This window comes from Rattus norvegicus, chromosome 17, assembly GCF_036323735.1.
Source record: "Rattus norvegicus strain BN/NHsdMcwi chromosome 17, GRCr8, whole genome shotgun sequence".
Taxonomy (NCBI): Eukaryota; Metazoa; Chordata; class Mammalia; order Rodentia; family Muridae; genus Rattus; species Rattus norvegicus.
The window spans coordinates 85,054,144-85,078,822 of NC_086035.1; the positions used below are offsets into that span (position 1 = coordinate 85,054,144).

General features: G+C 39.3%; 1 protein-coding gene across 11 annotated transcripts in view; it reads right to left on the reverse strand.

Moving 5' to 3' along the window:
* Window positions 1-24,679, reverse strand: part of Nebl (nebulette) — a 351,896-nt gene that overhangs the window by 31,191 nt on the left and 296,026 nt on the right. For 6 of the 11 annotated variants that reach the window (XM_039095820.2, XM_063276522.1, XM_063276523.1 and 3 more), the window contains 8 exons: window positions 21,926-22,036; window positions 18,448-18,558; window positions 14,660-14,770; window positions 14,435-14,545; window positions 12,372-12,476; window positions 10,390-10,482; window positions 3,617-3,709; window positions 602-694 (listed from right to left, as the gene is read on the reverse strand). The exons of 3 other annotated variants lie outside the window; for them this stretch is intronic. In XM_039095820.2, the coding sequence (XP_038951748.1) occupies window positions 602-694; window positions 3,617-3,709; window positions 10,390-10,482; window positions 12,372-12,476; window positions 14,435-14,545; window positions 14,660-14,770; window positions 18,448-18,558; window positions 21,926-22,036 (828 nt within the window). Of the gene's footprint in view, window positions 1-601; window positions 695-2,098; window positions 2,192-3,616; window positions 3,710-5,286; window positions 5,301-7,361; window positions 7,434-10,070; window positions 10,080-10,385; window positions 10,483-12,371; window positions 12,477-14,434; window positions 14,546-14,659; window positions 14,771-18,447; window positions 18,559-21,925; window positions 22,037-24,679 lie in introns of all 11 variants that reach the window. 2 more of the 11 variants (XM_063276526.1, XM_063276521.1) reach the window with 2 other exon arrangements.

A 24,679-nucleotide genomic window follows, 5' to 3' on the forward strand; every position in this document is an offset into this window, starting at 1 on the left:
AAATGCTCTGAGGGAGCTGTCAATTATGAATCCCAAATGCTGACCCACAGGCATGGAGACTCTGTGGGTGTGCTGTGAGCAGGCCCATGATACTCAGATCTGCAGGCATTTGAGGGATTCCAGCAGCGGGGTATGAAATCTACCAAGGAAAAGCATCCCAACCGTGAAACAGCTTTCCAGACTAACTGAATTCTATATTGAATGCACTATTTTTTTTTTTACTTTCTGAACTCTTATTTTGAATTACTCATTTTCAAATTTGCCTTTATAGGAAGCATTTAACAACTCATGTTCAGAGAAGTACATCAGTAAAATGACAATTTTTTTAATGTAGACATCAAAGACTTAGCCAATTTCAAAGATACTGATTAAAATAGCATGAGTCATTGCTTAAACAAACTAGAGATGTAACCCATCTGGGAATATTAATGAAGGATTCTACAATTAATGTAAGTGTACAGGGTGAGGGTTTTTGGGATTCATCTGCAATAGCATACATGCTTATTGGAAATACAGTTTATTTGTAAAACAATAAACAATGCAAGTAAATCTTAAAGGATACATCCTTTGCAATGGTCCAACATGAAAGAAAACCACTTGCCGAGCTGATATTTTCTTGATTCTTCTTTACTCTTTCCATTTCGGGCGTTACGCTCAAAGCTGTAGCCCTTCCCAATTGGCCTTTATAATAAACCTACCATTTCAGAGAAAAAATAGAGGATTGTCAATCACTTGACACACAGAAGAATCATGTCAATGTAATTTTAAAGGGCTAGCAAAGGAAGGGAAGTCATTAAAACAGAGGAGAGAGGGGAAGAGGGGAAGGAGAAGATGTAAACTGCTTTCCTCCTTCAAGCATCTTTTTCACTTTAGGATAGGACTGTCCCTCTTCTCAGTCACCATGGAGAGGCTCAAATATACCTCCAGTAAGCCTATAGTGAGCTCATATTCACAGGTAAATATGAGAAGAATGCTTCGTGGATATTACAAGTCTTCTTTAAATAGAATGGTTCTGTATAGTCATGTTTTCTCAGAAATTAACTACACCATGACCTTGAAAGCACTTTATTCCAAGACATGATCACGGCAAGCCATATAAAGACAGCATGATTCTCGCTATACCATGCCTCTTTCTCCCTAAACATATTCTTTCTTTAGAGCCCCATCAAGTATGACTGGGAAGAAATGATAGTACTCCCCTAAAAGATAGGTGACTGTTAGAGAAAGTATCTATGATAACCTGCCTTTGGTTTATAAACTGACCAAATGACTTTATGAGTTTGAGGAATGAATCATTTCTTTGAAGATAATAGATTTCTGAATTTCCTCTTCCAAAGAACCCATTCTGTATGTTAATGACTTCCTAGAAGGATTCTCTCAGTGAACTGTGAGTGGGTTATATAAACAGATGGATCTAGAGTCGTCCATGAGTCTAAGTAAAAATGCGGCCTTGGGCCAAGTGCCCGTGAACTGGTCCATTTCACATGATAGATTCAGTCAACCATACATACTTCACCATTTCCTCTCAGAAACATAGTAATAATCATCATGAATGGGAGAAAGGGCCTGGAGGGGCCTGACAAACTAGAACTTGGGCAGGTAGAAACAGCAAGAAAGCTAGACTGCAGAACCAAGATGTCAGGATCTACCCCTGCCTTCAGTGAGGAAACCATGACAATCACCAGCACAAAAGTAAGAAGAGAAATGCATGCCACAAATTTCAGGACACCCATCACAGTATAGCACTTGAGCCCTGATGTCCCTACAACCCTGACACTGTCCTCTGAGGAAGCTGCCGATCAACTGAGACTAACAACTCAGATAGGAAAACTCTAATACAGTGGGTTTCAACCTTCCTAGTAACACAATCCTTTAACACCTTTCCTCATGTTGTGATAATCCACAACCATAAAGTTATTTCATTGCTACTTCATAACTGTAATTTTGTTACTGTCATGAATTGTAGTGTAAATATATGATATCCAACTTTGGGGGAATCTCAATACACAGGTTGAAAACCATTACTCTAATCTTTTATCTGCATATTGACACATTTGATATGATTAAATAAAAATAATAAATACTAAGATGTTCACACATTGCTGATAGTTTTCTGGTTTTCTCTCACTCTCTTCAGCCCTGGCAGATCCAAAATGGAAGTTGCTTGTTTTAGCTCTCCTTTGTGTTTGACCTATAGAGGATATATACAAATTTTAATAAATAGTAAAAAGGACCCCGAGTGACTAAAACAAAGGTTTGCACGCAAATCCACTCTGGCTTTTTATACATGGGACTTTCACAGTGGTCTCCTGTTGGCTGAACTCAACTGATCAAGAAGTATTGGCTGTGGTGCTTAAAGGGGGGAATCCTCAGCCTGGAATGGCGGTGCATGCCTTAAGTACCAGCATTTGTGAGGCAAAAGCAGGTGGATCTCTGTGAGTCTGAGGCCAGCCAAGTCTACATAGTGAGTTCCAGGACAGGCAAAGTAGCACAGAGAAACACTGTCTCAAAACAACTAAACTAGAAGAAGAGGAGGGGGAGGAGGAAGAAGAGGAGGAGGAAGAAGAAGAGGAGGAGAAGGGGTGTGTGTCTTTGTCAAAACTAACTACAACCTCTACAATGGAAGTAAGGGAGCTTACTTACTTAAATAGAAACAGCAGAATGATGCCAGGACAAAAAACTAGAACTAAGTCCCTGCAGCAGGATGAGAAGGTGCTTTAGTCCATTTCTGGCCCTCAACTTCCCACCTTTAAAACATCCCTGACTTCTTCCACCGTCTGAGGTATCATTCAAGATAAAATATATTGACCTTGATTTTCCTCTCTACCTGGGAGAATGTACTTTTAAATTTTAAAATCTTTCAAAATGCCAATTTTGCAAGAAAGAGGCTATTCTTGCTATTGGGGAAAGTTCCATAAAAGGATAGACAAAAGATAAAACCATTACTTGTAGTTCCCTTAAAGAGATTCCTAAATTCCAGGGGACCGGAGTTCAAGTCCCAGATTTGCTCTTACTTCAGTGGACCTTTGCCATGCTCTCTGACTCCTCAAAAGTCATTTTTCCTCACCCACCAGTCAAAGAAATGAATAATGCTGAGCTCGGGTGTTTGCATATAATATTAAAAGAGGACCTAGCATAGAGCAGAGGTCCCTTTCTACTGTTAATTAGGCCTGCTTTATGACAGTAGATTATGAAGTGACTGGCTGATGTCTTCCATTTCATTTATAAGGTGCTTTCCTTTGGTGCTGCATCCTCCATACCAGTCAAGCCGTCTTCTCTTGCCCCATCTCTAATCTTGTTTTCCTTTCCAATACACAAGCCACTCTACCTCCAGCTCTTTACCTAGATATATTTTTGGAGATTTAACGTTAAAGTAAAAGGTGCATGTGGAAAAGATGTGGCCCTTGTGAATCCTCGTGTCCTGCTTATTTAATGAAGACTTTGTGAGTCAGATACATGATTCAAACTTCCTGACTCACCCAAGTCAAACTTCATGCACTAAGATGTGTGACAGAATGACCAAATGCATAGAGGATTCATTGGTTCACAGAAAGCATTTTTTTAAATAAAAGTACATCATGTTAAATAAAATATAAAAGAAAACGGGATGACTTGCCGCACTCAGCTGTTCCTGGTTCCTCCGCACTCTCTCTATCTCTGGGGTCATGGTTACCGGAGTGGCCTTATAGGTTGGCTCTTTATACTGGAACTGGGGAACAAAGCAAAAGACAGTTTGGAATCATGGGAAATAAAAGTGTACTGCTTGAACATACTAAAGGAAACTTCACATGCCACAGATCATGCATACTCTTCCCCCATGATACCAATATCCTTTCTAAAAATATTTAATTTCTTCAATAACACAATGTATTTTGATCATATATTTTCTCTCCCCCAATGACTCTCAAATATTCCCCACTTCCCTACCAATCCAACCTCATTTGTCTTTCAAAACGAAAAAGAAAGGAAAGGAAAAAACAGACCCCCCCCCAAAAAAAACAATAAAATTAAAAAATAAAATACCAAAAAAACAAAACAAAACAAACAAACAAAAAAAACCCCAAAATGCACACACTCAAATAACAACATGGAGTCCATATTCTATTAGCAAACTTCAGTGGCTATGGAGTCTGCCCTAGAATTCAGTTGATATTCCATTAGACACAGTGGATTTTCTCTTCCTCAGAAGGTATCAGTTAGAAATAGCTCATCGAGCAGGAGTAGGATGTGTCTACTTCTTCCAGACTTCATCTTCTTGAGAGAGATCTTACTCCCCAAACTTTCTCTTGCCAAATGTTCTAATTATTCATTTCACTGATAATCTTTATACTATATAATTTATTGATGACTTCTTGATTTTTATTTCATCAGTAATAAGGAATTAGCCTTTCTGTGGGGCCTACCTGCTCCTGACATTAAAGGGTTGTTTGCTAAATTATCGTCTTACGTTTAAAATGATTTATCATCACCATCATTTTAATAATAGGTCACACTGAATATAAAATAGATTCTTGCTGTCACTCTCAGCGTTGAGAATGAAGGTCACAGAAATCCTATGCCTGATCCTCAGTGGCATAGTGCCTCTGCCAACCTTCCTCACAGGGATCTCAGTTTCTCTCCTTACCAAGTTCCAATGTTGGAAGGCCTGACTTCTGACCTAACACTATAGAAGATGTCCTAACCTACTGCATAGAGATCTTCTTTCGTAGCTGGAATAGAAAAGGGTGATGACTCCATTGTCCAGTCAGTTATCTCAACAATTCTACAACATCTCAAGAAATAAAGGAACATCAAACACAGAGGGAGGGATGTCAGAGATGGCATATCTGTGGAGAAATTCTGACAGCCAAAGTAGAGCTGGAAGAGAAAGTCCTTTTGCACGGAGCTATGTACTGGTAGCCAGTGAGTTTTCAAAGTTTAACTTCACTCTTTGGACTTGCCTGGGCCTTGCTCTCGACATGTATGCTCTAATGAATGAACAAAAAAAATGAAGAAAAAATTGAAAAACCTAGAAAATAAATGGTAAAGGTTGGATTTCTTTCAATGTACTCTTCTCTTCCTAAGGGGCAACATTCTTTGTACTGTTTCATGTGAGCATTTAGGCAACTCCAAAGGGCTGAAATGATAGAGTTACACTGAGGAATATTCCACGTGACCATTATTGGTAGAAATATCGTTCCTGTTAGAGCTTGAACTAACGCTCTGTAGAGCAGCATCGCTGATATGGAGAACCTACACTTGCTAGTGAAGGTAAACATCAATTCAATGGGAGAATCTTGTCCTGACTCTCCTATTCATCACTTGGTCACGTGCTTTAAGAGCAATGTCTCTTTAATACTAAAATATCTGTTTTGTGGAAGACGAACTTTTATTGGTGGCAATCTGTGAAGAAGATGTAATGTGTAAAGTCCAGAGCTGGAATCAAACCTATCCGTATACCAGGGTCCATGCTCCTCTCCACCACGTCATTGTTATTATATCTCTTGGATTCCACCATCCGCAGGAATGACAAGACACATAAATTCTATAACATCTATGCTATCAGGCACTTACTTTCCAAATAAAGTTGAAACTGTTGTTTTTATCATACATTTTTTTGGAGGAGGAGAAGGAGGAGGAGGAGGAGGAGGAGGAGGAGGAGGAGGGGAAGAAGAATTTCAATAAAATAACTTAACTACTGTTGGACCCTCCTGGATTGGACAGTGTTTACCTCCTGCTGCACCTTGCTGATGCACGTGAAAGCCTTTGTTCTTTTGAAGGAACATCCTGGCCTTTCTGTTTGGCTGCAGGGGGTAAGTAACACCTGGGCACTATATCTTTCATCTCAGCTTTTAGTTTCAGTTTCTGTTTCCCTGCTGAGAATGTAAACTTGTTTCTCCATTGTGCTTCCACTCAATGGTTGGGGTATATATTCTGTGAACCTCAGTAAAAGGTTTGGCATTCATTTTTCTTTTTCCTTTTCTTTTTTTTAACACATTTATTAATTTTATGTATGAGTAAACTGTAGCTGTCTTCAGACACACCAACGAATGACCAGTGTCTGTGTGTTTTTTCTTAAACCTTGTAGGCCTACGCCCAGTTCTTGGTATCATGGTGGTGCAGGCATCATCAAACCACCAAGTCAAATAACAGGGCTGTTAGCATATTCTTGAATGAGCTATGAGCCACACTACAAGGATTCTCCATACTACAGTCTTATGATTAGTATTGCAAGTCCTGTCCCTCCATCATCTCCTGCCACCCCCATCCCAAATACCCACCACTTAAGTCCTCTCCTCCTTGGATCCTGAAAAAACTGTTTCCCTACCAGGAAGGCCCTTCCTCACAAAAGCCACCTGAAATCATTGAGTCTCTAAGACAAGACTCTATAGTCCCACTTCTCCAAGGCTGTTCCTCCCCTCCCCCACCATCCTTGCCTGTGACATATTATTCTTCCTCCAGAACACTTTGAAAGAAGTGTTTTTTTAAAAAAAGACCGTACTTGTGAAAGGTAGAAGTTTTAAGGTTGTCCCCCCTAGACAAAAGTTTAGAGCAAAAGAAACTGGTCGGGCCCTGGAACTGCAATTACACCAGCCAGTTCAGCAACTCTCTCCCAGGAACCAACTGACCATAAAGTTGTATTAAAATCTTAAAGAACAATCTCGAGAAACAGGAAGCTTCTCCCAGGAACTGGCTGGCCATAAAGTTAAACAATCTTGAGGAACAGGAAGCTTCTCCTTGTGATTTTTCACTGGTATTCTCCACATTTTCCAATGACGCCCTCCCTACCCCCTTGGGTTGTGGTTTCTTCCTTTAAAAACCTCTTCTTCCAGCAACTCAGGGTTGAACTCCTCTGCCCCTACATGGGATACAAGTCTAGACCCCAGTGAACTGGTTCCTATCAATAAACCTCATGTTTATTACAGGAGGGATGGTCTCACGTGAGTTCTTGGGGGATCGTGCCATCCGGAGACTTGAGTGAGGGTCTTCCCACTCTGGGGGTCTTTCACTTGTCAGATACTCAAAGAAATAGTAACTACTCAACAGATACAAGTTATGGTGACAGAATGAGAAACAACACATAACAGTAATTTATGTCCTGTTCTTCCTAAAGACCTTCAGACTACCCTCATCTCCCTCCCTGCAGTGTATCTCACTGAATTCCCCCCAGGGCAAGAATGGTGGGAACCCACAGGAACAAATGCCCAAAAGGCACATTATGGAAGGCACAAAGCAGTATAAAACGTTATCTCCACTCCCAAGTAATGACCAAACAGCACAATGGCATTCTTTGTGGTGAAGATTCTACCATTCTTCAATCAAATACTGGCATTTCAAGAACACAGAACAAACACTTAAGAAAATATGACCCTATTGATGACGTCCTTCTGGTTTTTCTGTAACTCTCTTTAGCTCAAGAGGATCAGAAATGGCTGTTGCATGCTTAATTCCTTCTTCAAATTTCACCCAAATAATTTATTTTATAATATAATTAATGTATTCTATACAAAGCTTAAAATAATTAAGAATTCTTCAATTATAATTACTATAAAATCGAATGTTTTTTGTTCCAACATTATATTCCCTTCAGTGGGAAAACAGTTTCTTATATTGTTTGATGCTTTTTGGGTTCTTTATCCTGGAGTGCAAATACATTCACATTTATCCATCACTATAGACATCCTCCAGTTAATATAAACAGACATTGCTTATGACCATAAGCTTTATAATTAAGTGGATATACAAAATGTCTTGAAAATTATCACAATATAATGATTTGTTATTTTCTATGTGGGAAGCAGTTTTATCTATTAATGTGTTAATCAGAATTTACCATGTATTTAAAGGCAAAAAACAAGTGAATTGAGCTCAGAGTCTTGCAAATATTGCACATAAAAATGAGAGAATGCAGGCAATCTAGAACAAGAGAAAAGGAAATGTGGCTACTGTAAATGAAAAAGGGAAGAGGGGTGACATGTAATGAAGACACAGACCAGCCTGTGCTGTAAATCCTAGGAAGTCATGGTGCCAGAAGTCAGGAAGTCACCTCTACATGCATCCAGATGATAAAGCACCTGTGTTGTAGCTTGACTGTGAAATGTTTCCCATGAGCTTGTGTGTTTTTACACTCTCCATCGACTGATGGCGATATCTTGAGAGTCTGGGAAACCTTTGCACATGGGGAGTAGCTGATCTGCTGAGGATTGAAGGCTAGAATTGTAGGCACTCTAGTTCTGGATTCTCAGTTAGGTAGCAGGCCACCACATACTCCCCTGCTGTTCAATAGCGCACAATCATGTGTCGTCCCCCATGATGGACTGTAGCCCCTCAAACCATGAACCATAATAATCTTTCCTCCTTTAAGTAGCTTACTGTCAGGTATTTGGTCACACCATGGAAAAAGGTACCCTGTATCCTCACATTCATTCTACCTGTTTAGAGGAAAATCACCTGGAAAAATGATACTACTGGGGGTATAAAACAAACCAGCAAGGCCATGCTTTGTAGGTGGTATTTTATAACTAAAACAGAGAAGATTAGAATCCAGGCAAAGAGAACAAGAAGTACACATGGAAATGTAGCCAAGGTTTAAATCTACAAGATTTTTAGAATCCCTCGATAATGCTTAAAATGATTAAAGCTGAAGTCTAGGCTGGCATAAAAAACACTGGTCTCTCAGATATCAGCTGACTTAGTGTCTGTGGATTTCACATGAGTAAAGGTGCCAGGATCAACGCAGACCCAAAATAGTTAATGCAAAGTTCACTGAGACAGGTTTGCTCTAAATGAAATTCAAAAACAGATCTTAGCGCACAAAGCTAATAGGAAAAAGGCTTGTCCTCAGAGGTGGAAAATGTCGGACGCTTAAATGTTAGTGAATCACCTCCTCGTTTGACAGATCAGGCTAATCTTAAAAGGCCAAGTTTCCATTTGAATATTAAGCAGAGGGTTAAGGCCCAACCTCAGAAATTCAGAGCTACACATTTCTTGATTGCTGGAAAAGACCAGGGGAGGAAAGATGTTATACTGTACTGTTTTGTGTGATTTTGTTCAGGTAAAAAGCCCAACACAATTAAAAATGAACACTTTTGCTTCTCAAGACACTATAAAATAACAGCCATTTCCCTGTAGGAAGATGACTAGATGCCTGACTCACTACAGAACACTTACAGCTGATGTTTACATCCACAGATACATGCCAAACGCTGCCACTGCAAAGGGAAGGAATGTAACATTTTACACTTCTTTCCCAAACTAACTTCTCTTGTCAGATTCAAGTGGCACACCATTCAGATTCCCATAAAACGGAACAAAATGTCACCTACTCTAATCCAGGCCTTAGCCACCAAGTCGTCTTTCCTAGATTCTACCTCAAAACAGAGCTTCCTCCACGGTCTGACTGTACTAGCATTCTGCACAATTTTTATAATTGTGTATTAAGGTAAACATCAGCTCGCCCTTCCTGGAATTCTAACAAAAACTACCGCCCAGTCACATGCTCTGGACACCACCTAACACTGAATTAGCACTGACGCATGTCCTGAGAGCAGTTTTCTTTGGTTGGCTTACAGGAAAGGTCTAAAAGGTGGTGTGTCCGAGACGAGGTAAAGAGACGAATCACGGAAGAAATGTTAAGGAAAGGGGCATTTTTCACATCCATAACAAGAAACTAAATATATGAATAGACGCAGATGAACCCCACTCCTGAAGGAACAATAATTATCTATTGTTCATGCCAAGCAATAAGTGGAATACATTTTTCCTATAGCATTAAACGCCTCTCCTACCATTCCCCACAGTCAAAAGCGCCATAGCACAAGACCTTTTTATAACTTTTACTCAACTGATGCGTTTTCCTTGGCTGAGTAAAGTGAACAGGAAATAAGGTCAGAAAACAGAAATACTGGCACAGAGCTGTGTCAGGAAAAGGCTCAGAAATGTGACTGACACAGGAAAAGGGAGTTGGTGCTACCTTCAAAAAACAAATCTGTACCTTTTCCTCAGCTACCAAAGAGATGTGCAAAGCTCTTTGATCATTTCATCGGGATAGAATTCCTTTGCTCCAAGAGATGGGACAATATTCTGCATACCCTTTCTCTCTAAAATAGAACACAGCTAAAATTCTGTTCCAAAAGATGAACCATAATCCTAGAGTCTATTAAAATGGCCTATGTCTTCTTCGCTCTGCTCTAAGTGAAGGGAAATGGAGCTCTAGGTTCAAAGGAAACAAAACTGATGTTTTCTCTCTGGAAATTTTGATGACTTTGATGACTGATGACATTGATGACATCATCTTTCAGGAAAGTGAAGAATTAAAGATAAAAAGCAACCCATTGAGAACTACTAAAACTAAAACTGCTCATGTAGCCCCCGTCTCTCTCAGAAAGGGTAGTGCTGTGGAGAACTTACTGAACTAATATTGTGCTGGTTTTTCTTCACTCGTTCAATCTCTGGAGTATTCCTTACGGCTGTGCCAGCTCTTACTTCCTCCTTATAAGATACCTTCACAGTGAGGAAAAGAAAACAGGAATTGTAAGCTTATTAAGAATCAAGTCCTAGATCTGCCTGTTACAAAAGCAAGACTGTTCTTCAGGTTTTATAGTAGTGTGAATACGGGTCTCATTTGTGACTAGCAATATTACACAAGTCAAGGAAATAGTCCATTATAATAATAAATGCTGACTTTTGGTTTCAGATCTCATAACTTCTTAGCCCACTTCTTACTTGTTCTAAGGCATAATGAGTGCCTTAGTGGGGGCAGATTATTATTTCTTATTATATTTATTATAAAAATAAAAATTGGCTATCTCCAATTTCCTGCTTCAAACAGATATATATGGCACATGCACATTTGAGAAAAAAGTCAAAGCACATATTAAAGAAATTCACTCAGCATCTAGCATCTAACATTTAACCCCAAACAAGTGAGGTTTCACACCACTGCTAATTTTCCAAATACAAAGATCCCTCACGGTCTCCTAGGAAAATACTATCATCAGTATCTGCCTTGACTCACTTATTTTTCTCGCCTTCTCCTTTCTCTCCACCCCTGACATCTACTTCCAAACAGAAAGAAAAAACGAAAGTTTGCCACAGATAAACAACAGCCCTAGAAAGTCACATGAGGGCAAAAAGATCCCATGTCAGACACTGGCTTCTCCAGTTAGCACTTCAGGAATCAGGAGGAGGATGTGGGGTGTAAGACTTGAGCTGAAAGGGATGACACTCAGGAACATCAGGGATCTCAGGAGTCAGGAGCAGCCCTTTCTCTGACCCCTCAAGTGAGAACTGCCCATCTCTTGGCACAGTCTGGACCTTCTTAGGGCAATCCCTAACTTACCAGACAGCCTGTCTGCTCTAAGAGTGACTCAGCCAATTAATTAGGAAGAAGAGAGCATTTCAGGAGTCCTCAAACTTAATGGCATTTGTTCTCTGATTCCTTTTGACTGGACATGTGCTTAAGTGCTAAATGACTGAGATAATTCTACATTATAATATTTGACCGTATGGTCCATTTAATAATTTAATAACACAATTCAAGTTTATTCATTTATCGATTAGCAGAAGCCTACTTTTTTTTAAACAGTATACAGGCAACTCCTGTCCTTCAAAATAAAAACGAAAGTTCATGACTTGGTTTTGAACTAGTAAGTCTCTAGGTAAGTCATCCATCCAAATTAAGTAAAAATCAGGAGGAAAGCCCCTCCATGCATCTATCCTCAACCTTTCAATAAAATCAGTGTGGAAGATTTTCCTTGAGGTAAAATCCAGTCAACACTTGTCATTGATCTTAATACAAAATTTGGATTTAAAATTCTAAGACAATTCTAATGATTAAAATTTATGAGAATAATTAGTTTTATTTGGAAGAAATAAATCAGTCTAAAAATACAAGTAATAGAGGGAAAAAGCAGACAATGGGGAAAAGACACTCTTACAAAATATAACATTTTAGAATTGGTGGGTGGGAAGTTGTTGGGATATAGTTCCCAGAGCATTTGCCTAGCATGAACAAGGACCTAGATATAATCTCTAGAGCCACAAAAATAAATAAACAAGCAAACAAACAATACCATAATTTCAACTATGAAAAAAAATACAAACTGGGGATTCCCCAACCAAGATATCTGAAATTCAGGCTCTCTGACAGCTAGCAATTGATGTGTCTGTCTCCTGTGGTGTGTTTCAGTCATAGCACAAATGCACTAAAAATAACACACGGTGTTATCTTAGGCTGTGTGCATAAAGGGTATATGAAGCATAAGTGACTTTTATGCTTCGACCTTCAACTCCTCCCTGCTATAGTTTATTATATCCATGCAAATATTCCAAAATCCAAACAAAGTCTCAAATATGTCTAGTCCCAAGCTCTTCACAGGGGCGCTACTCACATTGCTAATGTTTTGCTGTGTCGTCTTGATTCTCTGAATCTCGGGAGTGACTGCCACAGTGGAATAGTTGGAGAGCATCTTCTCAGCTTCATCTTTATACTTTTTCTAAAATTATAAAATGATTGCAGATTGAAAGCTCTGTGTGCTGGGAGGAGAGAGGGATATGACACTACATCCAACTCTACCACACACTGTTGCAACTCATGATTCAAGATTCAAAGTAGCTGTTAACACAGCCATTAAAGTCAAGGATGTTGGTTAAAAAAAAAGTCCGTCCCAGCAGCTGTTGCCAAGTTCATTGTCTTCATGCAGCATGGGGGATGAGGGACAGAAAAGCATGACCTTTAAGAGTGTGCTAACTCAGGGTTGGGGATTTAGCTCAGTGGTAGAGCACTTGCCTAGCAAGCGCAAGGCCCTGGGTTCGGTCCGCAGCTCCGAAGGAAAAAAAAAAAAAAAAAGAGTGTGCTAACTGTTGCACATGCCTAGGTAACTGAGGAGCAGACAGGTCCCTACACTTGCCACTTGGGTTTAACCAGAATTTGAACAATTGTGCTCAATGTGGGTTGAAATTATTTCCATCATAAATTCCGTTGATCAAATTTAATGCCCTGCTTCTAGAACAATTTCATGTTTCTTGTACTCCTCTGTTACATTTTCTACTGGGATGTACTTCTCAGGTAACTTTATAGCAAAGATGTCATAAAATAATGTATATGTCCTCTTTAAATCAGATTTTACAGGCAACTTATACCTCTATAAATATTTTCTATTGAGGTATTATCTTTCTCACATTTACTTTTTCAAAAGAAGTGGTACATGTCTTTCCTTCACTGTTATTGCCTACTGGATTCCTCTTCCCCCTCCCCATCTGACCCTTCTTTCTTCTACAGATGGTCAACCTTTCAGTCCTCACTGTCTATCTCTCTGTCTCTCTCTGTCTCTCTGTCTCTCTCTCTCTGTCTCTCTCTGTCTCTCTCTCTCTCTCTCTGTGTGTGTGTGTGTGTGTGTGTGTGTGTGTGTGAGAGAGAGAGAGAGAGAGAGAGAGAGAGAGAGAGGGTGTGCATGCATATTTAAATCCAGATTCTTAGCCTAGTAAGGGCACCAATGGAAGGGGAAGCCCTTGGTCCTGCCAAGACTGAACCCCCAGTGAATGTGATTGTTGGGGAGAGGGCAGTAATGGGGAGAGGATGGGGAGGGGAACACCCATATAGAAGGGGAGGGAGAGGGGTTAGGGGGATGTTTGCCTGGAAATTGGGAAAGGGAATAACAATTGAAATGTAAATAAGAAATACCCAATTTAATAAAGATGGAGGAAAAAAAGATGTGGAAATTTAAAGTACTCTTAAAACATCACTTTGTACATTATTGCATTACTTGTTTTTAATTTATGGTTTGACTAAATGAAAAATTTTGCAAAAGTAAAAGCAAGGGTATCCATATTGCTACTCAATAAAACATTTCAACCTCAAAAAAAAATTTAAAAATTTAAAAAAATCCAGATTCTTCACATGTGAAAAAACATGAAAAAATTATCTTTTTAATAACCTTTTTTCAAACCCAGTTTTTTTTAATTTTTGGAGACTATGTGACAGGTATATTTGGCAAATAAGTTTTTCTAAGAACATTTAGCTCTTCTAATTTTTAGCTAACATTAATTATCAAGTGATGATATAATCTTTACTACTTTATTTTATTGACAGCTATTTAAAGTAGTATTCATTGTGAAATGGACATAAAATGTCTTAGAGCTATACTTCTATTGTATGGACAAAGACTGTTTCAAGAAATGTATGCAATAAAGTTAAAAAAATAAAAATAAATTCAAAATGTTCTTTGGTCTCAGAAAAAAAGAACCATGTGGACTTTGGCAGGTCATAGAAGCAACTAAATTGTATCTACAGCCACTGTCCTAATTAGTAATGCAAGTCATGTTTGATCATTGAGGTCTTAATAGAAATGCTCTAACTTTGAAGGCAATGTCTTTAGAAAAACTTCAGTCAACGATTCTGGAAGCAGGCGGTGACAAGGTTACATTGCTGCAAGCATCTCCATCCTCTACCAACCTGGCTGTAGATTTCAGACGCCCTCTTGGCTCGAAGCATGTCCGGGATATCCACGTTTACTTGCATTCCTTTCCCCTTAATTTCATTCTCCAAGTCTTTCCTATATTGCTTCTAAAGGAACAGAAAATAATCTCAGGTTATTGTTATTTATGTGTTTTAACAGCAAGATGACATTCACACCCTTCCAGAACCTTCCCCGAGACTTTGTGTTCACACTGTCCTTACCTGGCTGGCCATCTCAGATGCCCTCTTAGCTCTCTGAACATCCAGCGTGTCTGTGCTGACCTGCATTCCTTTCCCTTTAATTTCTGTCTCCAGATCTCTTTTATAGTCTTTCTGTAGAAAATGAAACACACAGGGCTCTGCAGTCATTTCAGAAAGCATGATGTCATCTTGGCATCAGGGACTATACATTATGAAATTAAATTAGACCTTATTCTTTTATTTCTTTATAACAAGACAGAAGTATGACATCCAGTAATATATTTATATAGAACCAGGAGTTTTTGTCTACTAAGCTGCATTTTTAAAAAAAGCACAGAACTAGATTGGGGAAATTTTTGTATTCCAATTGTAAATGTGAAAATGTATTGATGACGATATATAATTTGGTTGGTCACTATCAATATTGACTATAGAATTGTTGTTCTCAATTATTGCAACTTACTACACTTCTAAACTACTAGGTTTAAATAGGGTCTCTGGACCCTATAAGGCTTAAATAAATCATTCTACCACAACCCTGGGTCTATGTCGTTAGTTCAGGGATGGTGTGCTCTTTCTTTACCATGGAGAATATCAGAAGAGCCTTTCTTTTTCTTCCTGGATATGAATAATGACAGATACACCCTGTTTGGAAACTATCAGGAAGGAAAACTGAACCATATGACCCTTAAATGATGTATAACCTTTAAGAATAACTGGGTACTTTCTGGAAAAGGTGTCACTAGGCAACTTCATCATTGTATGAACGAAATACCTCCAAACTTGGATGGTTTAAAACAGTACATGATAACGGCTTCGATCCAACAGGTGTACTGAGAGCCTCTGTCAGAGTTCACTTCCCTAATGCCACATTGGCTATAGAAAGTCACATAGTTAAGCTCACAGATATAGTGCAAGTTTGAATATTGGAGGATGCTAGCCTAATCGCATTGACATTATTTTTAAGCTCAGCTTGGGATATTAAAAATTAATAGCAAAATCCCAAACTTTAGTGGCAAAGGATTTGAGAGCCTATCACTTTGGCAAGATGGACCATGAGTAACTAAGATCATGCAAATGAGTTACATAGAATATAAAGATAACGGCAGCTCCAGAACTTCTCCCGGGCCACAAAACACAGCTGACCCCTCCAGGCCTGTTTATCCCTCGCCTTTTTCTCAATCCATATTTCTTGCTCTGGAAGGATGCTTTCAGTTGAAGTGAGCAGTCATTGCAATGATAATTTCAAAAGCTCCTAGCCCAGGATCCCCACTCTGTTGCATTACACTCTAATCTGCTAAAGTGAAACTCGATGCAGAAAGGTTCACAGGAGTAGAGCTATTGTGGTAAAACAAAACCAAGCAAAACTGCACATTAAGTGGGCGAGAACTGAGACAGAGTCCAGGTTAAAAGTTTACTGTAGCTGTTGAAATCATGCTATGCTCTACTTTAAACCACTCTGCATTGCATAAAACTGGCTTTTAAGGCTCCGCCTTGCCCTCAGACATTCCATTACACAAGAAGCTTCTGACTCCGGACTGTGGCCCCTGGGTGGTCCTCAAAACAGCGTCCTCTATAAGGCACCTCTCATCTAGCACACACTGATCAATGGCTCCTTCCTACAACTAGAAAGGGAGCCAGATGAGAAGTGTAGCAGGAAGAATTGGAATTGTGAACACATGTGTGGGGTAAATTATAGCAGGAAAACTCAAAAATGTATGGGGTAGACCAGATAAAGCAAAGGTGTAATGGTCTCACCTGGACTTCACAAGTGATGGATGCCTAACCGTGTGACAGATTGGCTCCAATCAGCCTATAACTTCATACCTGGTATGTGTCGGTGATTAAGGACTCCCTGACCTGGCTCAGTCCTGGCTATGTGACACAGCTACCTAACTGCTTATTTATCTACCTGCTCACCCCGTCTAGATCTGAACCCAACAAACGGTTCCCTACTCCTGATCCATTCTCTACTTAAGAACCGGTTTTGCCTTTACACCTCTGACTTCTGCAGCTTTGCTCTTAAATCTGACTTCAACTCTCTCAGCATTACTACCAGCAGCTCTCTCTCTTCGCTGATCTGGTTCATTTTTCTCTATATAGACTGTCTTGGCCCACTTCTAAAACCTCTTGAATTTTGAACACTGCTGAAGCCTCTTTTACTTGAATTCATTCTTTAACACATGCACACATATTCATCCTTTAATGGTGTGTGTGTATACACATATGTATGTGTACATGTATTTATGTAGGTATACATTCTTACACAAGAACAAATGCATACATATACTGTGTGTGATGCAAGAGCATTAACAGTAATGAAGATTAGAATAAAGAACTTTCATTCATCTTGTCCAAGTTACCAAGGTCGGTGGATTTTATTACAAACTATAGTCATTGAAACTGCTTAAACTTTATGAATTTGTTATTCAATATATGCTGACATTGTAGAAAGATACAAACATGTTCATGTGTGTTCATAATGTAGCTCACTCATGACAGCACCAGTCCTGGCAACAAATATGGTGCCTTAGTTTGGAGTGGGGAAACGTAAATGGATTTAGAATAGTGTAACAGGGTGTAGTTGTGAGCAGAATCAGAGTGACATCTAAGACTTGTGTGGTTCCATTTGAGGAGGCAGAAAAGAAATTAAAGTTCTGATTTTGGCATGTCATGTTGAGATCTTACTACACATGGAGACAATGGATGTTTCAGTGGACATAGTCACATCTAGGTTATAAATCACACAGTGTTTCTAAAGGAGCTAGGCAAAGTATAGAATAAAGTAATGAAAAATCTGTAATAGTAAATTAATATAAAGCAAAGGAAAGCATACAGCATTCAAGGTTTACTTAACTCTCTGTACATACAAGATCATGTCTGTCTACATATCATACATACAGATCCAGAAGTCTCTACAATGGCCAATTACACTATAAGGGTCACGGTAGCTCCCAGAGTAGCCCCCGTGAAGCCCTACCACCAAACCTTGAGAAAAGCAAGTCACTCTCCTGAATCTGCACCTTAGCTTTCTATATTACTCTTACAAAATGTAACACTACCAAACTCCAGTGACTTGTTCATACTCCAAAATCATGGTGGGAGGTTTGGGAAGCATGGTGCCTAATCTTGGGTATCTCCCCAGAAAATGCACATATGGTCTGATCTCTACAGCTCTGTTATGCCTACATCTCCATGTATGCATGAAAAGAAAGTGGCACTGAATGAATATACAGGGTCAATCAAGATATCTTAACCCAAAAGCTGACTCTAGAAACCTCAAGCATCGGATATAAAGTGAGCAAAGGGTGTCTTCTAAACACACAATCACACAGAATCAAAGACTATACTCAAATTAAAACCTCTACATGTGGCCTTTATATTTTCCTCAAAACATTGGCAACACAAATATTCCAAGCAGAATATGAGCTATCCTAGAGAAAATGCCCTACAAAAGCATTTATCATACCCTAGATTAATGTTAAATGTGTTGTATTACAGGAGTAATGTGTATCAGGGTGTGTCCCTGCATGTGTGTGTGTGTGTGTGTGTGTGTGTGTGTGTGTGTGTGTGTGTGTGTGTGTTCTATTAAAATGGCTTTTTCTAAGTTTCCTTTGATGGATTTAAAGGCCATGAGCTATGTGGAGACTATAAATTTTCAGATAAACATCATGATTTGAAGTGATTTCCATTCCAAACATCAGCACCACCCACGGAGCCTGCGAGGTTCCATGCATGCATGCAGTGGCGGCATGATTGCTGAGTACAAACATTGGAGTTTCAGGGTCTGGGTGGCCCTCTCCACTCACCTCACTGGCTATCTTGGCAGCTCTTTTGACTCGCTGTATTTCAAGGGTATCAGCGTCAATTTGCATCCCCTTCCCTTTAATTTCCAACTCCAGGTCCTTTTTGTATTCTTTCTATAAAAGCAACATTCAGCAGAATTTAGTCACTCTGCGGACAACATACACTTTTGCATTCAATGATATCAAAACAAACGAACAAGCAAACAACCTAAACGAACATTTTTAAGTGACCAAGAGAGGGCTGTGAGATGGCTCAGTGGATAAAGTACTTGTCATATTAGCCGTAGGGTTGAAGTTCAAATCCTCAGAAGCCACGTACCCTCCACCAGACACATCAGTGAGCTCTGGGTTCAGCGGAGACCCTCAGTTAATAAAGGAGAGAACAATAAAAAAAGATATGCAACACTAACAACCTCTGGCCACATGCCACACCCATGTGCACCCACACATATGGAAACATACATGAATGTGCACACACACACACACACACACACACACACACACACACACGAAGAAAAGGAAGAAGGTAAGTGACCCACGTCCAAGAGAATGTGATGCTTACTGCTATGCATGCACACTCAGAACTAAGCATGTCAGGGAGAATACAAAATTAGAACCACTGTTCTCACTGGAGATGCTTTTATACTGTTAAAAAGGCATTCGTCCAGTGGGAGTCTTCATGGAGGGCAGTCTTGGAGACTGGGAGACAGGCAAAAGGATACAGATGGGTTCATGCTCTAGGAAGAAGACTAGGGATGAGGCCAGCACACTCAGCAGCCAAGCTATGTGATACTACAGATGATTCCTACCAAGCCTTCGTGTCTGTGAAATGGGGGGATAAGCATGGAGGGCTCCGTGCAACATCCACAGTGAGGAAAAGCAGGCAGGGAGAGAGAGCCCAGCATCAGTGGACTTAGAAAAAGAGGGATGGCTTTGTTCCTGTATGGTCTCCCTGTCTCTTTTGTTGTCCTAAGGCTTGGTTTGCTGGTATTCCCATATCCATCTTACCACTTGATGTTCAACGGGCCCTGCCACGGTAAGTAGACAGTGAACTTTACAGGTATAATTGACAAATGATAACAAGATTGACCCCTCGAATGAGGGCTGGCTACACTGGTGCAACTAAAGAAGATTGCTCCTACTAGCCGTCTTCCCTGTTGCCATATGAATTTCAAGATTGTTTTTCTGTTTCTGTGAAGAATGCAAACAGAAACATTTTGCCTTCTTTGCCTGTGCACACCCCTTTTATCGCCTGCTCTTATCTTACTGTTCTGGCAAAATTCTCGGCACTGTATAGAACTGGAGAGGAGTTAGTGGCTAGCTATCTTGCCCTGGTTTTAATAGAATTGCTTTGAGGTTTTCTACATTTAGCAGAAATACTACGGATTTGACATATATAACAGCCTTTATAATATTGAGGTATGTTTTCTCCAATCCTATCGTCTCTAAAACTTTTGTTATGGAGGGATGTTAGATTTTGTCAAAAGAATTTTCTCTGTGTATTAAGATGATCAAGTCTTTAGAAGTCCATTGACCTGTTTTTATACATTTGTCAATTTGCATATGTTAAGCAATCCTCGCATCTCTGGGATAAGGCCAACTCGGTCATGGTGAATGATATTTTCATGTGCGCCTGCACTCAGTTTGTTGTGATATCTCCCTATCATCTTTGATTTTAATCAGTTTGAATCTTCTCTTTCTTTTAGGCAATTTGTCTAAGGTTTGCCAATCTCATTTAGCTTGGTGCGTGTAATTGGTGCTCTGTATTGGCATGGTTGTATATTCGTCTCTAGTTCTGTAATTTCTGCCCTGGTTTCAGTTACTTGTCCCATCTACTGCTTCAGTTTGATTTGCTTTTGTTTTTCCAAACCCTTTAAGCATGTTATTAAGTTAACTATTTGAAGTCCATCTCATTTTTAATTTAAGTACTCAGAACTTTTCCTTCTTAAGACTTTGTTTTTCATTGTATCCTAGAGATTTTAGTTATGTTTTTATTTTTATTTAATTCTAAGATTTTTTTAATTTTCTCCTTAATTTCCTCAATGGTTTAAATACTTGACAATTAAGTAGTTTAATTTCTATGGGTTTGTATGTCTTCTCATTATTTATCTTTTTGTATTTATTTTTTAATATTTTCATTATTTATTGATCGAGTTTTTCTTGATTGTGGTCAGATAGAATACATGGACTTAATTTGATTTTCCTAAATTCATTAAGACTTGCTTTGTGTATTAAGATATTGCCTGTTTTAAAGAAACTTTGGTAGCATACTAAGGTGGGACAATGTGTGCTCTGTAGTGTTTGGGTAGAATGTTCTGTGAGTACACTGTTGGTTCATGTGGCCTATGACATCACTTAGCTCCAGTGTTTCTCTGCTTACTTTCTGTCCGTGGGTGAAAGTACAGGTTAAAGTCAACTACTGTATTGGGGTCAATCTGTGGCTTAATGCCTAGTGGTGTTTGCTTTATGAAATTGTGTGCAGCCAATTTTAGTGGACTTAGGTTTAGAATCAATATCCTCTTGGTAGATTGAAATGAAGTGGCCTGCTTTGTCTCCTCTAATTAGTTCTGGCTTGAGTCCTTTGTGTTAGTTCTGTGCCTCTTATTTCCTGGTCCCATTTGCTTAGAATATTTCTATCTTTCACTCTAAGGGTGTATCTAGCCAAGAAAGTGGGGTTTCTTTCTTGTAGAAAACAAAAGAGTAGACGCTGTTTTCTAACTCCGTGGGCCAATCTTTGTCTTTGGATTGGGGAATTGAATCAGAGCGGACAGGCCTGAAGCAGGAGAGGTGGGGTTTCTCGCCACGTGTTGGAGGCCATATTGGTCAGGCACCTATAGAAAGGTTCTTAGGCCAGAGTGGGCAGGGCCTAAGCAGAGGAAGCCCAATGTGTGCCGAATGCCTGAATTGAGGTGTGCAGGTGCATGTGAAGCTTTTGAACCACCGGAGAGTGTCAAAGCCACCATAGGATCCCAAAATAACGACACTAGAAGGAACAGGAGACTGAAGCAGGGCATTTCATTTCTTCTTATAAAGTTCATATAAAATGAGAAGCAACCGCTACTCTCACTCCACACAGAGGTTTAACTTCTTGTGGTTACATGAAGACTAGAAATGTGTGTTACTTAAAGAGCAAGTCAACACAAGCTGCTCAGCTGCGCTCCTGCCAGGACCCAAGGCCACACCTGCCTCATCCCCGCCACACACACATCCACCCCTTTATTTGCTTCTAAACAACCAGATCAAATCTCATAGGAATATTTTGCCTGTGATACAAATTTCTCTTAAATGACTACTTTTTCCCTCGCAGCATATAGAAAGATTGTGAAGATGAAATTATCTTTAATCTGCTCTCTGGGAAACACCTAAGACATGACTTTATCACCGTCTACACATGAGAAGCGTCATACAGAACCTTTGGGAAAGTTACATCGGCGAAGAAAGAAAATGTTCTCATTCCAAGCTGCTAAAGGAATCCACTCACCTCGCTGGCCATTTCGGATGCTCGCTTTGCTCTCTGAATATCAAGAACTTCTGAACTAAGTTCCATTCCTTTCCCTTTTATTTCATTTTCCAAATCTTTTTTATATTCTTTCTATAAGACAAGAATAGAACATTTCATTTGAAGAGTTCTCCACAACTATTTTAAGTTATAGACCAGTTTACCTGTCTTCTAGAGACCACAGACAGGAGGAAATATTGCTAGGAAGGAAAAATTAGATGCTGAAGTTCTTGCCAATTTCCCATAGACATTTCATTTTCTCCTCTATCAAACTCAAAGCACCATCCGTGTTACCAGTGTTTCACTCTTTCTCCCAATATCTTTTGACATCATACTGAACTTCTCTAAAATGGTATCTTCTCTTTAAGGGTTGGAGAGAATCTTAATACATACGCTTCTTATTATCTGAAGTGATTTTAAAGAGATCTATTTGATGTGAATTTCCAAAAGAATGTATTAAAGAGTTTGCTGTAGCCAGAGGTGTTTTAAAATTTGTATTTGAGTCAAAGATCTGTTTTTTAAAAAGCAAATAATTTTCTTGAAATGGATAAGAGACTTTGAATATCTATCTTAATATCATTTTTTTTAATTTTTTAGATGTATCCTAGGCTGGCCTGGAAATCACCAGACAGTGCTGGGATTATAGGAACGTATTTCCACACTTATTTCATGAGGTGCAGGGATGGAACCCAGGGGGCTTCATGCATGCTAGGCAAGCACTCTGCCAGCTGAGCTGTATCCCAAACTTTGATACCACGTTTTAAGTAAACTCAGTGGTTTTACCCAGACTCTGCATTCTCTACTGAGAAATTGCCTATTTCCTTATTTATTTGCACTGTAAAATTCCATCAAACCAAGTTTCATTTTATGACTATTTTGCTAATTGAAAAATATAGCAAATATTAAGAAATCCTGTTCCTGTTATTTCTGGAGTTAATCACACACACACACACACACACACACACACACACACACACACACACACACACACACCATCCTGTATCATTACATTAGTCTGGCTTCTGACCAAACAATAGCTTTAGGAGACATTGTCAAGCCTGCCTGTGATTTTAGACACAGCTCTCAGTCAAATGACCTTGATGAAAGTCACAACCTTTCTACTAATTTGGTCATGTGACCTTTAGGAGGCCTTTGAGTAACTCAGTCTCCATTTCCATCTTGGAAAAAGGAAATAAAATAAATGTCCTATTAATACCAAAGGGCAATGGAGGAAAGTCGGGCAAAATATTGGAGCAGCCAAAGGCCTTAATAAAACATACATCTTAAACTATAAAATAATACTTGGGAGACTTTACATGGCAATATAGAATGGTAAAGTAAGGAGTATAGAATCCATTACAGCTAAGGACTTGCATGTAAAAATTTCTAATTATATAAAGGAACCAAGTGAATTTTTCAACTAGCTATTTCCGTGTAACTAACTAAAAGATTAGCCATAGCCATTGTGAATGAAATACTTCTGTCCCTCCCAAAATCTGTATGTTGAAGCCCCAGCTCCCGTGAGAAGTATTTGGGTTTTTATGGGGATATTAAGGTAGGTAGGGTCCATGCTGAGATTAAAGGCTCCACAGAAAAAGAGACTAGCATTCCTCTTTCTGCTGTGGTGACACAGAAAGCAGCCATCAGCGACCAGGAGCAGGACTCGCACCTGGAGCCAAATCCACCTTGACTTGGGGCTTCTTGGTTTTCAGAACCAGGAGAATTGTCTGATTTAGAACCACTCGGTTTACAGTATTTCCTTATAATAGTCCCAAGCTGCCTGTTCCAGTGAACCGATTTGTGGGCCTTTTCCTATCCTGTTCAGACATTCAGAAACCTAAGTTCAAAATGTTATCGATTAAATCTTGCTACTTTAGTTATAAGAAACTCATGGCATCCGTTGCTCTGAATACTTCCTTTGAAAGAGTTAGGGTCGTATTTTCCCCTCTTAGGAAAGAAGAGAGGAATTAAAGGGAAGAGTCGAGGACCACGCTCACTTTGTCACCCGTATGCCAGTGACTGGAAGACACTGCTTTAACAAGCACACCGCAGTGCCAGGACATTGATCTCAGCTTCAAAGAAAGTTTACGTAAATAAGAAGTGACCAAAGGGGGCAACGGAATCCACATAGAAGCTATACTGCTATTGCAAGAAATGACAGTAACTTCTGATGTTACATAAGCAGGCAATGCCAACTGTCATTTGCTTATTAAAAGTGCACGATTAAAAGTTCCATCTCTAGCTGGAACTCATGGTTCAACTCATTCCACTAGTTTAGGATATTTCTTTCAGAGGAGTCATTTCTTCGACTCAAAAATTTAGAAAAAGACTTCAGTTTTCTTTTCATGGGTGTGTTCTCCTCGCGCGCTCTATTCTAGGTTTCATTTAATTCATTTAATGGACACCTCACAGTAGAGTTAGCTTTGGGCCACTTGGGGGAAATGGATTGAGTTTTTAAAGTGTTGAAGTGCAAGTACCATGTTTTGATTTATTAAAGTTTAGATCTTTAATATTCAACAAATTCAATGTATTAATGTGAACCAAATTTTAATTAAATTATCAAGAAAACTTCTATGGAGATAAAAGCAAAAAAAAAAAAGTAATGAGTTATTCTGTTCCATATGTCTATAACTTTTCTCTAGATAAAAAGAAAGAACTTTTGATAAATCATACATTCAGACTTTCCCATGTGAGTAGCTCACTTCTGATGTCAAATGCTACAGGGAAACTGCCCAG